Genomic DNA, 18,341 nt, shown 5'->3' with positions numbered 1-18,341 from the left:
GCATGCCCTTCACGGTACCGTGCCAGAGGAATAATGGCTCAGAACTATGACTTCAAACTTTCAGCATGTTTCCAGGCAGCAGAGCCGGTTCCCAGCGCGCCAGGAAGGTATATTTCTCGGGTAGATGACAGGCGGGCGTTGCATACAGAGAAGCGCGCTATTCTCAGGTTGAATTGTCATCAATCATTCAGTGTGATCCTTGGGACAGCAAAGCCGCAGGGAGAGACAGCTCCCACATGCCTGCTGCCAAGGGGCAGGGGGACCAGGCCTTTCACCGGAATGGTGCTGTGTGCCACGCACGCCCATGGGGGATGCCTGGACGCCTGCCTTTCCGGATGGGCACGCGCTGAATAACCACTTGCACGGATCTGTGACACTGAAGGTGAGCGAGGAGCACTTTCCCCTGGGAGACGCACTGGTGGCGTATCTAAGTGCCCTTTGCCTTTTGCAAACCACCCCCAATTCCGAAGTTAGCCCCCGCTCCCATTCAAGCCCCTCACACCCGGCAGCTTGGCAGAGCATCGCCCGCCGGAGCAAGATTTCCCTTGGGTCCCTAATGCACAGCCCGCCTGAGCATCGGCAAAGCCCCACGGGACCCCCACGAGACCGCCGCGGGTCTCTGGGAATCATCTGGGGCCGGTGCTTCAAATCCGAGCCGGCATCTTTAAGGTGGAGGAGGGGAATGAATCCCCCCTCTCCGCCCCCCAGCCCTATGGCAGCGACCCAATCCGCCGCCGCCTCTCCGGGGAGCCCATTTTGCCGTCCCCGTTATGAATTATTTGCAGTCTTTGCCCTTGGATAGGAATTAGCCCGCTGGTGCGTAAAGAGCCGCTGGCGCAGCCGGGCCTCTGGTGCGATCCGCACCTCCCCTGGGCCCATGGGTGCTGCTTCCCCTCCGCCCTTCGCCTCTTCCTCGCGGGGCCACGCTGGACTCCCCGAAACCCGCAGCCAGGAAGCGGCGGATGGAGGAGAGAGCCTCCTTTCGGCTCCAGACGTGCACCGACCAGTGAGATCACCCGGGTTATAAATATCTCGGTGCCAGCGCTGCGCTCCGGATCTCCCTCGCGCGCTGCAGCGAGGGGGGCGATGCCTTCCCAGCGCAGCTAGCCCGTGCCGCGGCGCAGACCGAGCAGGAGCCTGGCTCGCAAGATGCGCTGGGCACCCTCCCGGCTGGAAGAATGAGCTTGTCCTTCCGCTGCCTCCTCTCCCTCAGCCACCTGATCCTCACCAGCGCCCTGGCGCAACTGCCCCCCGGAGCGCAAGGCGGGCAGGCGGCCGGTGCCAGCAGCACCAGCAACACCTCTTCCGCTTCATCACCTTCCTCCCCCCCCTCCTCGGGAGCCCAAGGAAACGGGCCGGAGAGAAGCAGCTTCCAGTGGAGCCCATCCGGGCGCAGGACGGGCAGCCTCTACTGCAGGGTGGGCATTGGCTTCCATCTGCAGATCCACCCGGATGGCAAAGTCAACGGCTCCCATGAGGCCAATCTCTTAAGTAAGTTCAGTTCTCTGCCCTGGGATGGGCCACTGGGGAACCGAAAGCACCAGGGGAGCGAGGAAACCCTTCCCGGCGCCTGGGTCTTGGATAGGATTCCCAGTCCCCTCCTTGGTGTGCAGCACCCTCGATCTATAGAGTGGTTTGGGCTGGCTGGGGGCAGAGGCCATGTTCTGCCTTTATGGCTTCCTAAAGATCAGCTAAACTGCAACTGGAGCGAGCAAGATTGTCTGCCAGATTGTCTGCTTCCCCGAGCTGGGGGGGGGGTCTTTCCTGGCCTCATCTGAGCCTTTTTTTTTTTTTTTTTTTTTTTTTTTGCATTCCGGGCTAGAGATTAAGCAAAACAACACAAATCTGCATCAAATAAATGGTAATTAGAAGAAGTTGTAAACATACAACTATTTGATGGGACAAATACCAGCAGTGACGGTAATTTAAACCAGGTTGAACGTTCTAACTAACAATGATGCGAGTACGCTGGAGAGAAGCTAAGTGCAATTACCTTGTGATGGCAGTAGTGTGTGTGCGTGCGCGCGCGCTTTCCTGCGAGGGAAAGTGTGTGTGTGTACGTGTGCGCTTTCCTGTGAGGGAAAGTGTGTGTATGTGCACGTGTGCGCTTTCCTGTGAGGGAAAGTGTGTGTGTGTGTGTGTGTGTGTGTGTGTGTGTGTGTGTGTGTGTGTGTGTGTGTGTGTGAAAGAGTTATAAGAAAAGTTCAGAGAAAGGCCAGGCAATAGAGAGAAGCAACACCGTGTATTTGAACTATTGGGACATCGCGTTCATAACGCTATTTGCATGCAATAAGGTTTGTGTGTCGTGTTGCAAAGTTGGGCAGAACTATAAGCAATCTCATGGATTTCACCCTAATTTCTCATCCTCAACGAGTAAATTGCCCCAGGCGGATACGCTCACTGATCCATACTGTGAGTAAAGGCACAGGATCTGGCCCTGCAACTAGCCTTGAACAAGTAAGCTTGGGGTTCATTTCCCTGTTTCACTCTGTACTTAACGTTTTTTACCTTTGCCACCGCAGTGTGTCTCATTTCATTCATTTTTACTCGTTAATTATGGATTTGCTGCGCAGAGGCCGGGTACAGTTCCCCCAGAAATCATTGAGATAAACCTTTGACTGTACGAAGTGATGGGTCGGGCCCCATCCTCTTTGCCTCTGTGGGGAAGAATTTACTCATGTAGCCAACCAGGAAGGTTTATTCTACTGTTGCTACTGTGTGTGTTTTATAAGTGCAAATTTTAATTCCATAGCTTCATCTAATCTATCTTCACACACACACGTATATTACATGGATATAAATTAGATTAAATATAGATTAGGTAGCTATAAATATTCATAGATTATGTGTGTTTATATAAAATATTCTCAGGTCTGTGTTATGCAAAAGATCAGGCCAGATGATCACACTGATCCCTTCTGGACTCGGACTCTGGAATATAGATGATGTGGTTATAATTCAGACAGACCCTGGGACTAGATGATATGGGTGTGAATGTGGCTAGTTGGGGACTATAAAGAGTTAAGACGCCGTCGCTATAATTTAGATGCAGGTCGTGGGAATAGGTGATGGGGTCGTACATCAGATGAGACTCGATGGCTCTCGGTGATGTCCATGTCACTCGGCTCGGGACTCGATGGCTGTTTGCACTGGTCACTAGCACGCAGTCTGCATGGCCTGATCCTTCAGGCCTTCTGCTGTCCCAGCGGGTTGTTCCCCCCGGGGCAGGGAGTCGCAGGGAGCTTGGGGCAGTAATGATTGCAGCTGCTCTGCGAGCGGCCGGGGCAGCGGGATACAAGGAGCCAGAGCCGAGGAAATGCAGCAGGAGGACAGGACTAGGGGAGCCCGCCCGGTGCCTCTGTCAATAATGCAGCGTTACCGGGCGGTAACTTGAGAGCTCAGCCATCGGAGAGCCCCCAGTGACCGCGAGCCCCCGGGTTTCAGCTGCGGAAGGATCGGGCCTGGCCCCGGGCCCAAGGCTGGAGCGAGCTTGCGATCCTTGGGTCGGGAGCCGCTGCGAGGTTGGGGCGGTTGAAGCTGACACGGCCCCGGACAGGTGCAGCCCCTGCAGGAAGCCAGGGACGGAGTCCGCCCAGTGCAGCATTCTTTGGGCTCAAGGCTCTTCCAAATGGAGCGGCGCCTCTGGCTGCTGGGCTGGAGCAGGGGGACGCGTGCTGATGGTGGCTGGGAGGAAGGGAGCTCCGTCCTCTCCCCACGAAAGCACCCACCCACCCAGCTGTCTGCCTTACGCTAGCTCAGCCTGTGACATCCCTCCAGCCCTCCCTCCGCCCGCCGGTGCCTCGCCCTATTGCCACTGGGCCCAGCCAGGTATCCCTTGTCTCTGCCCCCTGTTCCTCAGCCCCCAACAAACCGACAGAGGCTCCTGGTAGCCTGGAGAGACCCCAGAGTTTTAGATCTAAGCCAGGGCTCCCCGCGGTGAAAGGCTCTGGCAAAGCACGTTTAAAAGGAGGAGGGAGCAGACCCTAGAGAAAAAGGGTGTATAATCGGAGTGAGACCCGCAGAACAGCTGGAGAATCACCCGGCCCCTTTACCAGCCTATTTAAACAAGGGGGCGTGCAGGAAGGTGTCGGCCCAGAATTTGACCCACAAAGAAGAAAACGGTCTAGGACGACTGAGTAGGATGTTCAAAATAGCTCAGTGTTAGCTTAACTCCTCCCACGGAAATCACTGGTGAAACTTCCCTTGATTTCAATGGGAGTAGAGTTAAAGCATGGTGGACCGCGTTTGAAAAGGCCACCCATGGGAGTTAATTTATTTCCTGATAATGCAGCGTTTTCATCTGTTGTCCATGTCTGAATAATACTCAACTAAGCCTTGTTTTAAAATCTGTCCCGCAATGGGGCTCCCATCTCTTTTCCTGAGACTTTCCTACAGTCTAATACGTTTTATGGTCAGCATTTATTTGCTGTTACTCATTCTAAATTTTTCAGTTTCTTGATTTCATTTTGTGTCTCTCTCCAACTGATTGCCTAGTTTGGATTCTTTCCCCTCAGCTGTAACACCTTACCTTTTCCCAAGAGGAATCTCTTTATGTCTTTTAGGATTATTATCTCCCATCTTCACAGTTTCACCCAATTTCATCTGTTATTTTCATAAACCCACTGTTTATTCCCTCATCCATATCACTAAAGAAGAAAGTAGATAATATAGGATTTAGTAATACCTAGCAAATGTAGATAGTGCTTTGAAAATGTAAAGGACTACAGGGTATTCAAAATGTCCTTTTTTTAAAAAAAATGTGACTAGGTAAAATATTACCTTACTCAACAGATCTGCTCTCCTCCAGTATTCAAAATTGTAACAAATTATTACCCCACAAAAATAAGTGTGTACTACTTGTTAGCCTTGGACAACAGGAATTGTGTTCTACTTCTACAAGTGCATCACCAACAGAATTGTGCTCTAGGTTCCAGTCAATTACATCTATGCAACCCAGTGAAAGCAATGGTGTTAAACACTTGTTACCAGAGGCAGAACTGGAAGACAACTTGGCTGCACAGGTATCATTGAAGAAAGAATTTTGCTCCCAGAACCTCTATTACAGATGATTGTGCACAAGAGGGAAAGAAACCAGTTTGATTTTTGATTCCATCTGCTAGGCTGGTAGTAAGAGAAAACATCATTTTAATAGTAAACAGTACATATTTGATATGGAAATAACAAACCTGGAACCCTTCAATGTCATCTTTATAGTCACTTTTCAGAACAGAGCCCCATTTCAACTAATTAATCCTCCAAGCAGCCATGTGATGAAGCAAATATTATTAGCTTCATGTTAGATCTGAGAAAATTGAGGTAGTAAGTTTAATAGCTGAGCAACTCCAGCGGATGTCACTGGCAATTGTGAGTGCTCAGGAACTCAGAAAATGAAGCTTCAGGCATGAGATTTTCAAAAGCACTGCACTGGCTTAGCTCGGCTCCCACTGAAGGAAATGGAAACAACACTTTTGAACATCACACCCCAGCTGACTCAGCCAACACCTACATCACAAGCCAGTGGCAGTCACTATTAGACTTTAGGAGTTCCTGACATCTATTTCCATGCTCGTACCACTAGACCATACTGCCACTTAAAGTCTGAACAGATGCATAATGTTTTGTCCTGTCTTTCCTAACTTCCTGCTTATAATTTGTCATTCTTTCCTTTTTTATGTTTTGTATTGTTTGAGTGAAGCAACATGATACTTTTGTTTAAACCTAAAACTCAGGAGAAATGCGAATATTCATCTCCTCCTGGAGAAGGTCCTGTCTTGCTGTTACTGGCTTTGACTACTGTTCAGATCGTACTATTACTGCACAATAGTCCTATTATTGGAAATCAAAATGGCAGAAAGAGCTGGTGGTGCTTTAAAAAGAACATTAAGAACATAGGGTGTGGTTCTGTATCACCTCTGGATGTGGAATGCTGGTTGATTCAAATGGGAGTTCTGCTAGAAGAGCACTTACAGAATCTGGCCCATAGTAAATAATTTAGGTCCTGATCATGCAATCAGTTCTATTCAGGCCCAGGGCTGCACCTGGGCATAGCTGATTGCCTCACATTCTATCCACATTCAGTGTAATTCTTCCTAAAAGAAAAGATAATTTTGCACTAATTAATAGCAGAACTGTACTAAAACTGTGATAACATCTCATATTCTGTCCTTAACTCATCACATTTTTTTATAGTTATTGCACCTTACAGAGGGCTCCATTTGGCTATTTTTGAGGCTCAGTCACAAAACTTAGAAGGTTGTATGCATGACCAGGGAAGCCAAACTTACTCTAGATTGTGTCCCTTTAATCTTTTCCAGGCATTGGAGTGTGGATCTGCTGGTGGGTGAAGTTATTAGGTCTCTGTTTCAACTCATAGAGTTTCCAGCTAATGCACCTCTTGAGGAAGCAGCAAAGAGTCCTGTGGCACCTTATAGACTAACAAACGTTTTGGAGCATGAGCTTTCGTGGGTGAATACCCGCTTTGTCGGATGCATGTATTCACCCACGAAAGCTCATGCTCCAAAACGTCTGTTAGTCTATAAGGTGCCCCAGGACTCTTTGCTGCTTTTACAGATCCAGACTAACACGGCTACCCCTCTGATACTTGGCACCTCTTAAGGAGACAGTGTTGGGGATTCCAGAGGACGTGGCTGGGGAAGTCAGGCATCTGAACCCATTGATTCTCAGACTCAGTGGGGAAAGAAGCATTCATCCAGCAGAGGAGCTATCTGTCCACTGTTCTCTCCAACCTTCCTGTCCTCCTGGGAACATAGGTACTCCAGGAGTCATGCTGCCATTGGCTGTCCTGCCTACAGTTGCGCAAAATCATTAAGAGGGGTGCAGGTGCAGAGTGGAAATTAATGCTGCCAGGATCAGCATTAACTCCATGTGGATAGCCACATGGAAAACCGGCTGCTCTTCTCTTGATTCACAGACCCACCAGCCTGGTGGCCAAGTTGCTTCCCCAGGCTCTTGTGTGTGGCAGGGAGCATGTAAAAGTGTGAATCCTTCTCTTTCCCGTCATCACCCACTCTTCCTCTGCAATCCCCTCCTGCACAGGTGGAAAAGGGGAACCACTGTCAGTGTTTGACCCATACATACATACATACATACATATACAACCTCTCTATAGCCCCTGCGATACTTCTCACACTGATGCTTAGACAAATAGAATCTCTCATTTCCTTCACTGGACATAATATACCGACTGCGAATAGTATTCTCTGGAGTTCAGCCTTGTTTGTTCTGTTGTTTCTTACTTAGACAGGATCATCTTTAAAACGATTTCATTAAGACTTGGAACATGTTCTTTTGCCCTGTACTGACTAATAAGGCTAAGATTTTGTCATGGTTATTTTTAGGAAAAGTCACGGACAAGTCACAGGCAGTAAACAAAAATTCACAGAAGCCGTGACCTGTCTGTGACTTTTGCTGCTGTGGCTCCATGGTTTCCCCCACCATGGTGGTGGCTAGGAGCTGTAGGGTTCCTCCTCTGCCTGTGGCAGCTGGAAGCTTGGGGGGAGGAGAGGCCCTCGGCCAATGGTGGCTGGGAGCTGCAGGGTGGCCATATTTCCCAAAGAGAAAAGGGGATACCCCCTGCCGCTCACCCGACACATCACCCTCCCCTGTATGAGGCTGTCACCCATCGCTGGAACCCTGAGAAGGGCTCCCTCAGGAGTCTGTCATCTGTCCCTGGAATCTTGCAGGGGGCCCCCTGTTGCCTGTGACTGCTGTTGCCTGTTGCTGGAACCCTGCCAGGTCCCCGCTGGCTGCCAGCTCCAGTTCTGCAGCCCCTGGGGCTGAAGAAGAGAATGTCATGGAGGTCTCTCAAAGTCACGGATTCGTTGAGTTCCATGACCTCTGTGACATAAATGTATCCTTACCCATAACTGAATCTTCATCACACAAGCTGCAATATCGGAGAGCATCTGAGAGACTCCTGGCCAAAGGGATATTTTGAGTGATTGAAGCTCATCTGCAGAATTCTTCATTAAGGAAGTTCCAAGATCCAGTGTGTTTTCCTGAAGCCTCCTGGGGAGATGTGAGAAGAGGGTTGTGAATTTCAGAGGCATTACACAGACAAGGTTGTTCACACAAAAAGGTCAGTAGACTTGCCAAATAGCTGTGAAGGATCTATGAGCAGAGGAGGGCCCATGTGCAGAGATCTCACTGTTCTCAGGTGAAATAGGGGCCGTAAGCTAATTCCACAGCCACACTCCCACCTTTTCAGTGACCGGGGAAGGAGGGTTCAAAGTTCTACAAGTGGGGAAGGTCTGAGCCAAACAAGTGAATCCCTCACAAGAAGAAGTCAAGAAAACTCAATAGACATGGGGTGAGAGGAAAAGTACTGCCATGCATTAAAAACTGGCCAAGAGACAAGAAATAGGGATCAGTTCTGAACATGGCAAAAGGTTAATAGAAGGGACCCCAAGGATGTTGTCTAATATATTCATTAGGGAACTGGAAGAGGGGTAGACCAGCAGAGTGGCAAGCTTTTCAGCTGACCCTTAATTATTTGAGTATAACAAGACTAGAGAACATTCTGAGGAACGTCAGCAGGACTGTATGCATCTAGATTAATAGGTCATATGAAAGATGGTGTTGAGAAAGGCAAGAAAATACATATTGCAAGGAATGGTTTGAGCATTTTTGGGTTCCGAATTCAGTGTAACCACTCCAGAAAAAAAGACCTGGGTGTTATTGGCAGAAATAACCTCAGCTGAATGTGCAGCAGCATTGTAAAAAGGGAACAAAATGTACAAATGGATGAAGAATAGGATAGAAAATAATACTGAAAATATTATAATGACATTTTATAAATTGATGTTCTGCCCTCACTTGGAATATTGTGTTCAGTTCTGGTCACACCATATTAAAAAAGGAGTAGTGGAAACAGAAAGGGTTCAAAGACAAACAACAAATGATCAGAGACTTTTTTATGGGGAGAGATTGAAAAGACTGATATCATTTAGAAGAAATCAGAAGGACCTTAGTCTCAAAAGTTTTTCCCTATAGGTGGACCTTAGTGCTCCCCATGGACACAGGGGTTCACTCACATAGAGCAGTTTTTAGGATGAGGGCCTAAGAGGCAGCATTATAGAAGTACACAGAATAACCTATGATCAGGTGCTCTTAACTATCTCTTTGGAGAATTCAAGAACAAGGCAATATTCAATGAAACAGAAAGGTGACACATTCACAGTTGGTGAACAGAATTTGTTTTAATAACAGCAACTAATTAATGGGTTGAGTTCCTTGCCACAACACATCACTGAGGCCAAAATTTTCAGAAGTGACAAGTGATATTGAGTGCCCAACTTGAGACACTTGAAAAAGGTCAGATTTTCAGTAAATGCTGAACACCCGTGCCCCTCTGAGGTGTCTCAAGGTGAGCACCCAAAACTTGAGGTACATAATATCACGAGTGACTTCTGAAAATCTCCACCTAAGACTTTAGTAGGATTCAGGAAAGGGTAAGATGTTAATATGGATAATGAGCACAGGCACAGTGACCGCCGATAGGTTAAATACATTTTTTCAATAAGCAAAATGCCACATCAGGTACAAATCACCCCCTAACTCATGAGATTTAGGAAGCAGATTCCCATATGAGCAGGTAAATCCATAATTGTCCATTATTGGGTTGTTTCAACTTCATTGGAAGCACGTGGTATTGGCTAATGTCAGAGACAGAATTTCAAACCACTGGTTTGATCTAACGCTTGTGTTCCTAGGCACTGGCTGGGCGGCACCGGGCAGCTTAAGGGGAAGTGCACCTTGTTAATCCACATACCCCGCACAGACACAAGGGGAAAGGGTTGTATTTACTTCACAAACCTCTCCATGCAAGCGAGGCCCAAGAACAGATGCAGCAGAGGAGATTCCTGCAAAGAGGCTCCAACAGAGCTGTGTGGCCAGGAAGTGGTGGGGTAGCACTGGGGACTCACGCCTGGATCCTCAATGATATTTAGGCTCCTAACTTCTATTGATATCAATAGAAATTAGGAGCCTAAATATCATTGAGGATCTGAGCCCCAGAGCCAAATGGAGGAACCTGGTCACTGTGTCAATGCCATCTGTGGATCATGAGGCTTGGGAGGCAGAACCACGGCTTGTTCTATGCACCTTGCACAGAATTTATTTCCCCTCTTAACCTTTTTTTGCAGGTTTCTGTCATGGCAAGTGGTGATCTGGTCCTGTCTCCAGTGTGTTGCATTATGGCTACAAATCTCCACTGGTTGTCACCTATGAGATTGGCAACTGCTTCCATTCACTTGGCTACATGCTATCTCTGATCCACAACACAGCTTCTACATAGAGTAAAAAACCAGACTGAAGGCAGCAGATGGCCTGTTATATTGGAAGTGTGCAAATAACTTTTCATGTTAGGTTATCTGTGCCTATTTGGGTCACACCAACCATAAAAGCTGAGAATATGCAGAGCTGGGAGGATGGAAGAACCCAAGTGAATCAACAATTCTGTGGTGTACTCTTCTAATGCAGAAGTTATGCTAAAGCTAGGAAAGCTGCAGTGTGACTGTCAGGTCAGAAGAGAAAATACAGGGCCCTCTTCTAGCCAGAAATATGCTTGTGTCTCTCCTATTCAAATCTGTGGAAGGATGTTCTAGTCCAGGGGTCAGCAACCTTTGGCACACAGCTCACCAACTAAGACCCCTGGCGGGCCGGGCCAGTTTGTTCACCTGCTGCATCCACAGGTTCGACCGATCGCGGCTCCCACTGGCCACTGTTCACCACTCCGGGCCAATAGGGGTTGCGGGAAGTGGCGCAGGCCAAGGGATGTGGTGGCCACCACTTCCCACAACCCCTATTGGTTTGGGACTGTGAACCATGGCCAGTGAGAGCTGCGATTGGCCAAACCTGCAGATGCTGCAGGTAAACAAACTATCCCGGCCCACCGGGGTGCTTACCCTGGTGAGCCGCATGCCAAAGGTTGCTGACCCCTGTTCTAGTCAGAGAGAGCACTGGACTGGGATTCAAGAGAACTGGGTTCAGTTCTTGGCATAACTACAGACTTCAAATGCGAACTTGGGCAAATCACTTCAGCTACCATCTGCCTCAGTTTCCCGTCCGAAAAATGGGCATAATATTTCTCCAACTCATAGTAGGGTCGTGAAGATAAAATCCATTAATGATCATGAGGTGCTCAGATGCTACAGTAATGAGGCTATAGAAGTACATAGATAGATACATCATATATCTGAAGTTGGAATTGGGCCCTTGCTATATAAAATATGTACATTTCTAGATCATACAGGTTGCAATTCTTGGGCTGAAAAAGGTTAAGGGTGGGACAGGTACCGTCTGACCATGCTTCTGATACAGAACTACTCTGTCCTTAAATCTGAATATCCTTGCTGATGTGGGTTCAATCAAATCTCAAAGGCCCGATCTTGTATTTTTCTTGTATACCAGAACTCCCCCTGAAATAAAAAAGAGATGTGTATGCTCAGGGATTGCAGGACCAGATGAGAACATTTATGATATTCCAAAATAGCTTTATAAAAGTGGGTTTATTTTATTCATTTTTCAAAGCATATTGTAATCCAAATATTTCCATGGGTAAAGTTCTCTCTTAATCAGAAGGGCGTGGCACGGGGTTCTCAAACTGGAGGTCGGGACCCCTCAGGGGGTCGTGAGGTTATTACATGGAGGATCGTGAGCTGTCAACCTACACCCCAAACCCCGCTTTACCTCCAGCATTTATAATGGTGTTAAATATATAAACAAGTGTTTTTAATTTATAAGGGGGGGGTCACACTTAGAGGCTAGCTATGTGAAAGGAGTCACCAGTACAATAGTTTGAGAATCACTGGCATAGCAGCAAGCATAGAACATTCCTCATATATATTATGTACAATACTATACACTATTATGCAGTATTGCACCATTATATAGTTTATATAATTTCTTTTGGCACAAATTATAGTGGGATCAACAGTGCTGCTGATCGATTAATTCAGTGGCTCTTTGCACAATGAAATTATTGATTAGGCTTTTAGAGAATGATGATCTTATATAAAATGAATTGTCAAGCATACCTATATTTTGGGGGTCAGATTCTAATTATTTGTGCCACTTTGAAACGGAAGTAAATTTATTGACTCAGTGGAGTCACTCCTGATTTACACCAGTGTAAGTGAGATCAGAATAAGGCCCTCCATGTATTGGATATTGGAATTAAAGATAGCAAGATTTGGCCCAACTGAAGTGAAGGTAGAAGTTGTATGGGGGACTCTGGCCTTTAAAGTGAAGAATCCTAATAATTTTAAGAATAATTGGCATAGCTGAATTAATATACAGTAAGGATCAAATTAATCCCTTAATTGATAAAAGGAGCTCCCATTGTCATTAGGCATTGAAATCATTGATGCAGGCCAAATATGGTCATAATTTTGCATCATGTGGCATGAAAAACTCATAAGAATAATATATTTTCCTGGTATTTTAAATATTTTTTGTTCTTAAAAATTTGGCATAAAAATGTCAACTGATATCAAGAATTAATCTCCCGCTTTTGCTCCGAGTTTTGGAAGGGAAAAGGAAATCTGAAAAAACATTTTTTTTTACCAGCTCAGTAAATGTCTTTATAGATTACTTTTTTTATGTGCATGTATGAAAAACCTGTGTACAGCAAGCTGAAAAGTTACAGTCTCATAAATTTTCAACAGTCAAAATAATATAGCCCCCCACAAATGAGGGTGTATGGATGTAGAACAGAAAAAAAGAAATATTATTGATATAATGAAAATAAAGGGCCTGATTCTCCTCCAACGTACACCACTTTTATACAGTTGTATGTCCATTGACACCAATGCTGTTATTCTTGATTTACACTAGTGTTAATAAGTGCAGAATTAGGTCCAAATTGTATATATACCCATTTGGTTTTATACATACATAGGTATTTTGGTTTATTAATATATAACAGCTCAATTCACCTGCAGGGAAACCTGGGCTGTAGTTTCTTACTTCTGGAAAGTCCACCTGCAGAGGAGAATGGGGAGATCGCAGAAATGCATAGTGATTAAAATCTCCACTCTCCAGGGGACTCAGAGCTGGTTGTCCCAAGCAAATAGTGGATGGTGCTAGGCAGAGAGGGAACATGGATAGGATGCTCAGGAGAACTGATCCAATCCATTTCCAGGGCAGCTGGTGGGTTCCTATGGAGACATGGCTCCATGAGTGAAAGTAACTTAAAGGATTTACCAGTACCCCGGAGTCCTGAACAGGGGGCGAGGCCTCAACTGGAAGAGGTGGGGCCTTTAAATGACTAGGCCCTTTAAATCAAGATTTAAAGGGCCCGGGGCTCCAGCTGTGGTAGTGGTGGCTGGGAGCCACAGGTCATTTAAATCACCCCTGGAGCTACCAGCTGCAGAGGCGGCTGGGAGCCCCAGCGCTCAGGGGCAATTTAAAGGGTCTGGGCTCTGGCTGTTGCTACCTCCCCGGGCCTTTTAAATCACCGCCAGAGCCCCTGGCTGCCGTTGCTACCCTGGGGCTCCGGCAGTGGGACTCCAGTGGTGATTTAAAGGCCCTGGGGCTCCCTGCAGAGGCTGGAGCCCCAGGCCCTTTAAATTACCACCCGAGCAGGGCCAGCTCTACAGTTTTTGTCACCCCAAGCAGCGCCCGAATTGCTGCTGCGGGCAGCGGGGCCAGTCCGTGTGCCCTTAGGGCGGCAGGTGCATTTCTGCAGCTGCAGCAATTAGGCAGCAGCTTCTGTGTTTAGCTGAAGCCACCGCAGACAGTTAAACATAGAAGCTGCTGCCGAATTGCCGCTACCGCGGAAACGCGCCTGCTGCCCTAAAGGCACACGGGCTGCCCCTGCCCTCCGCGGCAGCAATTCAGTGCGCTGCTTGGGGCAAAAGAACAGGGACTGCCACCCCTTGCAGATTGCCTCCCCAAGCACCAGCTTGGAATGCTGGTGCCTGGAACTGGCCCTGCCGCTGAGCCACCTCTGCTAGCCAGGGGCTCTGGAAGTGAGGTTCTGGTGGCAATTTAAAGGGCCTGGGGCTCCGGCCATTGCTGGGAGCCCCGGGCCCTTTAAATCGCTGGCCTGGGGAAGCCAGTCCTGCTGATATGCCGTACTGGACCATACCGGCTTACTTTAACCACTGCAGGGCTCTGAATTAAAACTGCCTTCCCCTGCCAGATTCCAGCACCTTGCTCTGGAGATAACTTAATCTCCATCTCAAATGAACTGGCCAGACCTGGCACAGAAGGAATCAAAGTGCAACCTCCTGACCCAACAGAAGTGACCCAAGTCCATTGTAATTAAAATAACAAAAAGCACCAATGCACAAAAATTGTTGTATGCTTATAAGTATTTTAAAGCAAACCCTTTTTTTAATCTGGAGCTGAACAAACAAAAAAAGAGCACCAACAAATAATAAAAAAAAACCCCTCACCTTAGATCAGTATATCTACTTTTGACATTCTATAACAGTGATTTTCTTTTTGCAGAGCACTTAGTCATCTTACAAAGCCACAAAGTCCTGGGAGGGCATCCTGACCTCTCTTTGTTTGGTCTGTGACTTTGCATCCTCACAACACAATGTCATCACCTATTCAGGCAAAGCACCGAAGCAAACATTGCAATGCCATGTCAAGTGCATACTTCATGGTTACTTTATGGTTCTCTGGGGTGCCATTCCAAATAATATCTCCTATAGTTCTCCACTCTCCAGATGTTGAAGGGACAATGAACGACCTCATCCATTACTCAGTATGCATCACACTGTTTCAGTGTGTCAAGCAGCACTAGTAGCCCTCTGTGGTAAGTACTCTGCTAATTCTGGCTAAGGTCAGTCTTGCAACTTTAAGATGGTCTCCAAGAGTCCAATCCAACTCCCATTTAAATCTGCCATTGACTTCAGTGAGGGTTGACCAGGGCTGTCCATGGGCTAGACACAATGCCTTGAACAACCACATGGTGCTCTAGACTAGAGCTATAGGGGAGGATTGATTTTTCATGTCTTTAAAACCATTTCCCCATCTACTGTTTTGCAAAGGTGCATCTAAATTATTCCATCTCAGTGAAAAGAGGATGCAGGGGAGGATTGTTTCAGGGGTGTATACTTTACAGATGAGTCACAATCAAAACACCAGATCTGACATCCCCCAAGTTTGCGGTATTCAATATTTGGATCTAAATTGTGAGTCCTGAGCACATAATTGATGTATTTATAGAGCGAGAGCTAGAAGTGTCATAATGTTGTTATTGTTCTCACCTCAGAAAACAGAATTTACAATTGAACTGTTAAAACTTTGATTACTTTGTATACATCAGGTAATAAATTCACTCAGGGCCCAACTCTGCCCTTTAATGAAATTGTAGGGCTTTCTACCCTGTACAGGAAGATCCCTGTCTGGGGTGGAAATCTCAAAGCCTATTTCCTATCCTAGCACATTAAAAATGTGAGGACTGTGGGAAGACTGCAGGAAGAAGGAGCTAGATCAGTCACAGATCTGGAGTTATTAATTTTCTTTTTATGACATCCTATGCTGCCTAACCATATTCATATTGCTGATTTCTGGGGGGTGGGAGGGGAATGGGCAACAATCCCATAATTCCTTAGCAGGGGGTTGGGTGACACACGCACAGAGTGGTATTAACATTGGGAGATGCACTCTGGGATGTCCTACCACAGCTAGGAATTAAAAGAACAAGTTCACAGTCAGGGGAGTCTTGTCCCAAGTGAAAAAGCAGTGTGCCAGCCTGGTTATAGGATGCCAGACATGACAGTCTAGGACAAACACTGTTACAGCTGCCATGGTTACTAGCCATGTGGACACAAATAATATTTAAGGCAGTTATGTCAATACCTGGTTACAAACTCACGGTATGTCTATACTACAATCAGGTGGTGTATTTACAGCTCATGGACAGATACCAGAGCTTGCTTTGATATAGCTGGATCAAAGCTAGCTTGAGTAACAATAACAGGGAAGCTATGGCAATGCAGATTTTAGCTGCTCAAATGTGTACTCAGGGTCCTCAGTGGGTGGGTGCCACCACAGTTTTGCTGCTACTGTTACTTGTGCTAGCTTCACTCTAGCTAACTTGGGGATGTTTATATGTGCTGCGATCACATCTCTTGATTGCAGTGTAGATATACTCTGCCTCAGTTAAAAGTTCTAGTGGGTCACGACCTAAGGGCTGAGCTTTCCACCCCAGAAAGTAGTTCTAATAGTTTGTAAGCCTATCAGGAGTGCCCGCAATTCCAAGTGAAGTTTTAGATCAGCGATGTCCTGAAGCTTTGCAAAGAAGTAGATCCATTTCTTGGTACAAACAAATCTGAATAGGCCTGAAACTTTACACTTGTCTGCCCGTCCAAAATTTCCCTGGAGACAGCCAATTTTATGAATAGGATGAACAGGACACCAATCTGTACATCTCGTTGGCTTCAATGGGACATAAGCACATGCTTAATGGCTTTGCTGAATTAGCGATGGGATTCTCTACGTACTCAGGTGCTTTGCTAAACTGGGGACCAAGTCCTCAAGCATGAGATTTCAGTAGATAAAGAATTGAACCCAGCGAATCTCTCAGCATTCAAAGGCCATAAACATTGATCCCTTACTCAAAGAAGGAATTCAGATACCCTGGTAACAAACAGAGTAGTTCCCTGGAAGTCAATAAGGAAAAGGAAAAATAAATTTTGTTCCCTTACGGCCAGATTCTGCTATTCCTCGTCAAACTAAATAGTGTATTATTCCACAAAAAGTCCCATTGAAATCAGTGGGAATGCTTGCTGAGTAGGATTCTACTCAATGTGAGCAAGTGTATTAAAATCTGACCCATGGGAAGCTTAAGAAAACATGGAATTTATTCCTTTAGCATAAATTATATTTGCTGCAACTTTATTTCCATAATGCAATATACCAGTGAGTGAGGAGGCCTGGTTTCATTTTGGATAAAATGGGGCAAAATTTAAAATGCTTTATTTTCACTTCTTTTCCCCTTTGCCAAAATTAATCTGCTCTAGTTTTGCATATGTTAAAATTAGAAACATACCCAAATAGTGTGTCTTGAATGGACACGGTAATACACGCCAATGTTATTCAGCTAGATAAACCCTGCCAAAGGGGAAAAAAAAGATTTTGAACTTGTGAATTTTTCTCCAGATCTGAAGTAGCTAAATTTCATCTGAATCACAACATGTCATCCAAAATTCAGATCAGCTCTACTCCGGTATTTCTGGTGCAAATCCGTTATAACAACAAAAGTGAGAGACCAAATTTGTGTGAACTAGAGGGAAATTTGGGTCTGAAATAAGGGACATCACTGTAAAACAGGGATAGTTGAGATGTATTTGGCCAAGAGGTCTCCTAACAATATAAAAATAATTGCTGCAATGGCAGTGGTACAGTGTCAAGGAGCCATATGGTTGAAATTATTGGCTTTTGCTGATTTGTGTTATAGCCTACTTTGAACAGAACATAGAGAGGTTTTTTTTGGTTTTGTTTTTTGGGTGTATTCATAGGAAAAGAGATCTATTAAGTTTAATAGAGAAATAGGGCATTTAGCCCTGATCCTACAAAGACTTATGCATGTACTTAAGAACATGTACATGGATAGTTCCAGTCACATCAGTGGACTATTCAGATGTTTAAGGTTATGTACATTTGTAAATTTTCATGGGATCGGGGCCCAACAAAAGACATCCTCTGCATTTCTGAAGATCATATGTCAGTCATCTGAAAGATGACTTAAGGTTTTAAGACATATATAAATAAATGCACATTTCCAATAAGCAAAACAGGAAACCATCAAACGTGAAATTATTGCGAAAACCAAGGAAGAGGAGAATCAGGGTTTTTCAAAAGGAAACTAGAATTTCTTTTTGTAACAGTGATCTGAAAAGTATTGTGATTTACTGTGGGATTTCTGTCATCCTAGGTATTTTGGAAATATTTGCTGTGTCTCAGGGGATTGTAGGAATACGAGGAGTTTTCAGCAACAAATTTTTAACGATGTCAAAAAAAGGAAAACTCCATGCAAGTGTAAGTAAAAATTGAATTACCAGTATATATTGTTTATTAAAGGCATTGTGGCAACTTCATATGTACACTGTAGCAAAAGCAGTTTTCCTGGGGCTCAATCCTGTAAGGTGCTAAGCACCTACATACTGTGCTGAGTTTCCTCAACCTCCATGACTTCAATTAGGAGTTCCTTTCAGGATGGAACCATAGGTAGGTAAAAAGACAGACAGACAATTACTTGACAGGTAGATATAAAAACTTGAAGCTCTGGATCATATTGATTACATTTTTACCAAAGAAAGATTTTTTTTTTTGCAATCAGATTTCTGTCTTCAAAACAATAA

At 45.7% G+C, this 18,341-nt stretch overlaps 1 protein-coding gene across 2 annotated transcripts in view; it reads left to right on the top strand.

Annotated features, from left to right (window-relative positions):
- The first annotated feature begins 1,178 nt into the window (after positions 1–1,178).
- FGF5 (fibroblast growth factor 5) overlaps positions 1,179–18,341 on the top strand; it is a 38,147-nt gene continuing 20,984 nt past the window's right edge. For both annotated transcript variants that reach the window (XM_030564018.1, XM_030564016.1), the window contains exons 1-2: positions 1,179–1,491; positions 17,915–18,018. In XM_030564018.1, the coding sequence (XP_030419878.1) occupies positions 1,179–1,491; positions 17,915–18,018 (417 nt within the window). The remainder of the gene's footprint in view (positions 1,492–17,914; positions 18,019–18,341) is intronic.

Source organism: Gopherus evgoodei, chromosome 5 (genome assembly GCF_007399415.2).
Source record: "Gopherus evgoodei ecotype Sinaloan lineage chromosome 5, rGopEvg1_v1.p, whole genome shotgun sequence".
NCBI classification, from domain to species: domain Eukaryota; kingdom Metazoa; phylum Chordata; order Testudines; family Testudinidae; genus Gopherus; species Gopherus evgoodei.
The sequence above is the reverse complement of the archived record's forward strand: the minus strand, read 5'-3'. Positions and strand labels throughout refer to the sequence as shown.